The sequence below is a fragment of the Otolemur garnettii genome, unplaced genomic scaffold (assembly GCF_000181295.1).
Source record: "Otolemur garnettii isolate 467f Iridium unplaced genomic scaffold, OtoGar3 scaffold00279, whole genome shotgun sequence".
Lineage (NCBI taxonomy): Eukaryota > Metazoa > Chordata > Mammalia > Primates > Galagidae > Otolemur > Otolemur garnettii.
In genome coordinates, this window is record NW_003852674.1 from 474,800 (window position 1) to 481,137 (window position 6,338).

A 6,338-nucleotide genomic window follows, 5' to 3' on the forward strand; every position below is an offset into this window, starting at 1 on the left:
ATTTTCAATAGGTTTATGTTATTATGACTGGAAGAGTATTAATTTTTGCCTCTCTGGACCCCAAATCTTCATTCCTTCTTAAGTATTCCTAAATCCCTTTCTTTACTATGGGAGTCTAAGTAGTAAATTTATTTAGTATTTCCTCCTATTACTTTGCTTTTCTAATGTTGTCATTAAAAATGAAACTCTATTTTCCTGATATCTGCTTTACTCTCTTCCACATTTTCAACATCACGTTCTCACTGCCTATTTTAAATATATATGACTTCCCAGACAAAAACACATAAGAAATGAGATTTTTCTTGTTGATTAAAGGTCTTCAGACATTCATTTATAGATCCAGTATGATAAATTATGTAGAATTTGGTATTTGGAAAGTAATGGGGATATAAAATTATAATCTAATATCCTCAAAGGGCTTATACTCAACCTAGGGAGAGAGCAAAACATATAATTAAAAACAATGTAGGGAGAGATACTGTGGAGATAACTGGGTTGCAGTAGATTCCTGGTAAAGCCAGAATCTGGGTTAAGTCTTTAAAGACCAGTGGGAAACTAAGCTGTGAAAAGATGAGAGAATGTGACATCAGTTCATATGGCATCAGGGACTATTTACACCTATGAGATGGATGTGGGGTAAGAACAGGAGGGAAGAGAAGTGGAGAAAGTAGAAAAACATGAAAATGGAGACACAAAAAAGGGTAAGAGAATATCCTTGCTGGCAGGCTGCAATGCTTCTCCTTGACTAAATAAAAATACTTAAGATATTACAGGAAAGCATTTGAGCCAAGCTTCATTTCTTTCAGCCATCACTTTGAGTAGCTGTAGAGCACAGAATGGGTACCTGAGCTCTTCTCTACATGTGAAATGAGTTATAACAGTTATTCTTTATAACAATCCTATGAGGGAAACACTATTATTATTCTTATTTAACAGGTGGGAACTAGGCACAGGAAGGTCAATATTTATCCAAGATCACAAAGCTGATAGGTGACAATGTCTACCGGGATTCAAATTCATTTGTGAGATGGGAGAGAAAACTGCAAATTATTAAGCATAGTGCTACCTGAACAGTGGTGAAGGGGATGATTAAAAAGAACTTTGACCAATTTCACATAATACTTTCTTACCCTTGGAATTCTTTTGCATATCAACACATGCATTTTTATAAAGTAAAATGTCATATCTGCACCACAAAGAAGAATACAAAACAGGATAATAGCTATATTTTATAGCTCTCTACATAGGACTAAGAAATAGATGAACTAGAGTATCATGGGTCTTTGAGAAGTTATGGGTCTTTGCCAGTTGTACTTTCTTGGTAAACTGAGACCCTTCAGGACACTAACTTTGGAGAGAACTCACATGCAATGGAAATGTGTGATTCCTTCTCCACATTTAGGATTGGGTTCCTTATGAAACAGGACACACGTCCTCCTGAATTTTCACCCACTGTGATAGATGTTTCCACAAGAACCAGGCCATCTCTTCCTGTTGTCATTGTATCAGTGTCTGGTGCCAAAGCTCGTCCTTGTAGGTCCCTCCATTTCACCTCAGGCTCTGGGTACCACCCCATGGATGTGCAAGTCAGCTTAATGCCTCTGAAGTTAGTGGGTTCAATGTGAATATGAGGCGCCATACCTGAAACTGGGAAAATCAAAGAAAGGCAGAGAAAGATGTGTCTTTAAGAATTTTATAAGAATTTCACATGGGCCAGTAAGTCTATGCTTAATAATTACCTTGTATGATCTCAACTATCTTATTTGTGAAAATTGAGGTATACAAATACTATTTGAGGGGGAATGGTAGATGTGAAGAAAGAACTCTGGAATCCAAGGGGTGGTTTAGTACCTGCTGACAATTTCTAACAAAGTGAAATTGGTGATGTCATCTCTCAGTGTCTCAATTAATTTTCTGTCTCAACTCATAGGTTGGTGCCATATAAAGTGATTAGTTGTTAGCCATAATTAGCATTATTCATCTTGAGGAGCAAATCACTTAAGAATGCAAAGTAAACCTTTAGGTTGTCACTTGCTCCTTGGGTTCTTTCAGTTTGAAAGGATGTCCTGGTGTATCTCAGGAACTCAGGGAGTTGAAGGGAAAAATGATTGTATTTTCTATTTTTTTTTTTTTCGGTTTTTGGCTGGGGCTGGGTTTGAATCCACCACCTCCATCATATGGGGCCGGCGCCCTACTCCTTGAGCCATAAGCACTGCCCATGATTGTATTTTCTAAAGACCAATTTAAATTCAACAGAACTCTCTAGAAATCTGATCTATTTTTATTGATTTATCACATTCTTTGTGAATAAAAGAGGAAAGTTTTCCTTCGTCTCATGCCATTCAATTTATTTTATTACCCATAAGTCCTGAGGTTAAGCACAACCTTAGCGAAGGCTCACCTATCTGGCTCTGAGGGTCCTGAACAAATGCCCCAAAGAGAATGGGCCTCATTTGAATGGAGAAGATATTTGGTATAAGAAACATCAGCATACCTGTTAAAGGATGAAGGCTTTTTATAAACAAACAAACAAATAAAGAATATGATAAGAGGAAGGAAACCCTCTTATGTGAGACTGTAGAGTTTAAATTAGGAGATGTATGAATGTCTGGTTGATAGAAACTCTAGTACAAAAAAATTATTTAAAACTTGCCCACAAGTCTCTTTTCAGTAGCCTCTGATAATTTGGGAGGAACCATGTGTAAATGCCCAACTTTTATCATGTCAGTTGGAGTCTCAGAGGTATCTATGTCCTATGCAGAATACCTAGGATGGACAAGGCTACTCTTTGGATTTGTCTTTGGCTTTCAGAGACTGTCATTGAATAGGAGGCAGGAACATTTGCAAACAGATCAGGAGGTCCTAGATGGATTATTCTTTCTGTCAATATTATTGAAATCCTTTTGATGAATTGACTTTGTTTCTCTTAAGGTCCAATAAAAAAAAAAAGTCTATTTAAAAATTCATCACCTAAGCTTCAATTCAGAGCCCTGTGACATCTGTAGACAGAGGCTGGTTCAGGCTCACTCAGTTCATGGTAGAAAATAGGAACCTTCCTTATTCTTTCATCCTGGCGGCATACGGGAGAAATGTCTTAACATTAGCAGAATTAAGACCATAAATGTACACATGGATTTAGTAAACAAGGATGTTACAGCAAGAGTAGGCAGGACCATATTTGGTGGGGGCAAGAGCACCAATATGAACAGGAATGAGGAGCAGGAAAAAAGGGTGTGGTGATGGCTGATCTGACTCTTCCTGTCTCTGTATAGCTGCTTCTAAGTTTTGGAACTGAGGCTGACCTCTCTAGACTGTGTTGTGTTTCTACGATTCTTCAGAATTAGGATATACTGGATTTCCTGTTCATACCTCCCCTGAAGCAATTATGTTGTCATGGGAAAGAGATATGAATATATTTCTACTCCAACTTAGAGAAGTTGGAAAAATGGACTGGATGAATTTCACCTCATTTATCATTTATCAACAGTGCAATTAAAGGTAAATACAATTATCATTCTTGACATTCCATTAGAGTGTTTGTATAGATGCAGACACCTCTGTGCACATATGCCACTATCTGTTCCAACACTTCAGAGTGCTGGCTGGACAATAATAAACTACAAATTGTCAGAATTTTCATTCCATAGGCTCACCTGTGACCACAACTTTGAACTGTGCTCTGTCAGAGTGTGTGGAGTTTACGAAAGAGCAGCTGTACATCCCTTCATCTGACAGGTGGATGGGATGGATCCTCAGGGCCACCTGACCCTTGGTGATATTCTCACTCAGGAATTCTGTTCTCCCTTGGTACTCTGGTCTCTGCTGCTGCAAATTATCTTGACTATCCCCATAATAATAAACCACATGTTGCCGATTATCATGGTACCATGTCATCTGTATGTTCTGAGCATCCATGGATGGGCTGAGGTGGCAGGACAACACAACCTCTCCTCCTAGCACAGCAATGAGTGGTGCTCTTGGTCCAATTACGTGGAATAGCCCTGGAAGTTATTAAGAAAAGGGTGTAAAAATTGCTGTGTCAGTGACAGGCATGCACGTGACCTGAAGGGAGAGGTAGAAGATATAAGCCATCTCAACTGACATGAAGAAATGAGCAGATCTAAAATAAGGAAGCTCATATAAAACAGAAGGTAATAACAGGACATGATGACAATGTGCAGTAGTCATATAGCTTTCCCATTTGGCTAGGATTGACCATCAAATTTATGTAAATCACTTATTTAAGTTTTGTAAGAACTTAATATCTTATATAATGTTATCCTAACTTTGTAGATGATCTGAGTTCAGTGAATAATCTATTAACTTGCCACAAAACACATAATTAGAAAGGCATAAAGTGAAATTTGTATTACTGGCCACCAAATGGTCCCTTTCTTTAAACCACATATTACTCAGTATACTATAACCACCTAATGATATATGATATGAAAGTATTAAAAATGATGTTATTGTACTAAGATAAAAATAGAACACTATTATTTTCTCTGCTTATAAAATTAATATAACAATATGTGTATGAAATATGTATTCCAAAATATTACTGTATGTTATCTCTAAGAATAGTGCAATTAAAGGTAAATACAAAATCACATTTAAAGAATTGCATTTTGTCTGCTGCCCAAATCAACAAACCTTTTCCTCCTTCTTCCCTTTTCTTAGAGTACTTTCTTTTCATTTTTTCTTCTTTTTTCTTTTTAAATTTCAGATTAATATAAGTGTATATACAATTAGGTTACATTGCTTGGATTTCTTAAGTCCAAGTTGTAGTTGAACCTTTACCCAGGAGGTATGCCACATACCCCTACATTGTACCTGATAGGTGATAACTTAACACACTCCCTACCCTCTCCCTTCTTCTTGAATTTAAATGTTTTTCTCTTATGTAGACATGAAATTGTTCATCTATTAGTTTATTACTAACTTTGAGTACACTGGATAATTGCCTTTTCATTCTTGTGATACTTTATTTAGGAGAATGTTCTCCAAATCCTTTCAGGTAAATAAAAAGATGTAAGGTCTCAATCTTTCTTTATAGCTGAATAGTGTCCCATGATATGCATAGATCACAGATTTCTTTCTTTCTTTCTTTTTTATTTTGAGACAGAATTTCACTCTATCACCTTGGGCAGGGTGCTGTGAATTCATAGCTCACAGCAACCTTAAAGTCATGGGCTCAAGAGATCCTCTTGCTTCATCCTCTCAAGTATCTGGGAACACAGGCACCCACCACAACACTCAGTTTTTTGTTTTTAGTTTTTTGTAGAGGTGGTGTCTTGCTCTTGCTTAGGCTGGTCTCAGACTCTTGAACTTAAGCAATCTATCTGCTTCTGCCTCCCAGAGTGCTAGAATTATGGATGTGAGCCATTTCTCCCCTCCTGTCACAGTTTATTTATCTATTTGTGAATTGATGAACACTTTGAACTGTTTCCACATTTTTGCAATTATGAATTGTGCTGCTATAAACTTATTCAGTTGCAAATGTCCTTATGATAAATGATTTTATTTTTCTTCTGGGTAGATACTAGTAATGGGATTGCAGTATCAAATGGAAGTTCTATCTTTATCTCTTTGAGGATTTTCCATACTTCTTTCCAAAAAGGCTTTATTAGCTTCCAATTCCACAAACAGTGGAGAAGTGTTTCTTTCTCTCCATAACCATGCCTACGTCTGTAGCTTTGGGACTTTGTGATGTGGGCTATTCTTGCTGGGATTAGATGATATTGCTGTAAGCACTCCTAGCCCTCTTTCCCCTGCCCTCTCCCTTTCCCCCACCCTCTAGCCCTCTCTTCCATCCTGTTCCCCCACCCTAGGGGCTCTCTCAGCCAGTTCCCATGCCCCCCAGAGTCGAAGCATGGGAAGTCCCAAGTTTCACAAAAACTCCCCAAGTTCTCAGTGGATGAAAAATGGTGGAACTCCACCAAGGCTGTATTAAATATGATTACATAACTATAACCATTGTGATTTGAGATATATCCATTGTCAACCAAGGCTGTATTAATCATTGTTACATAACTGTAACCATTGCTGTATCCATGACTACCCAAGCTGTAACACCTCCCCCCCAACCAGCCACCTTTCGCTTCTGTAGTATGCTTGCACAAAAATTATATAAGGCAACTTGCCCACTACTGGGATGAAATGGTCTTTCAAGGCAGTCCCTTGTACAGATTCAATAAATTTCTGATTGATTGCACTTACGGGAGGCCTGACTCTATCTTTTCAGGTCATAGGGGACACAAGAATATCTCAAAGTGGTTTTGACTTGCATTTCCCTGATGATTAGGGATGATGAACATTTTTACATGTGTTTTTTTTTT

General features: G+C 37.7%; 1 protein-coding gene across 1 annotated transcript in view; it reads right to left on the reverse strand.

The window, feature by feature from the left end:
• LOC111722568 (butyrophilin-like protein 10) overlaps positions 1-6,338 on the reverse strand; it is a 24,590-nt gene that overhangs the window by 7,563 nt on the left and 10,689 nt on the right. Inside the window, exons 2-4 of the mRNA XM_023508825.1 lie at positions 3,654-4,001; positions 1,366-1,647; positions 1,131-1,186 (exon numbers count right to left, since the gene is read on the reverse strand). Coding sequence (XP_023364593.1) covers positions 1,131-1,186; positions 1,366-1,647; positions 3,654-4,001 — 686 coding nt within the window. The remainder of the gene's footprint in view (positions 1-1,130; positions 1,187-1,365; positions 1,648-3,653; positions 4,002-6,338) is intronic.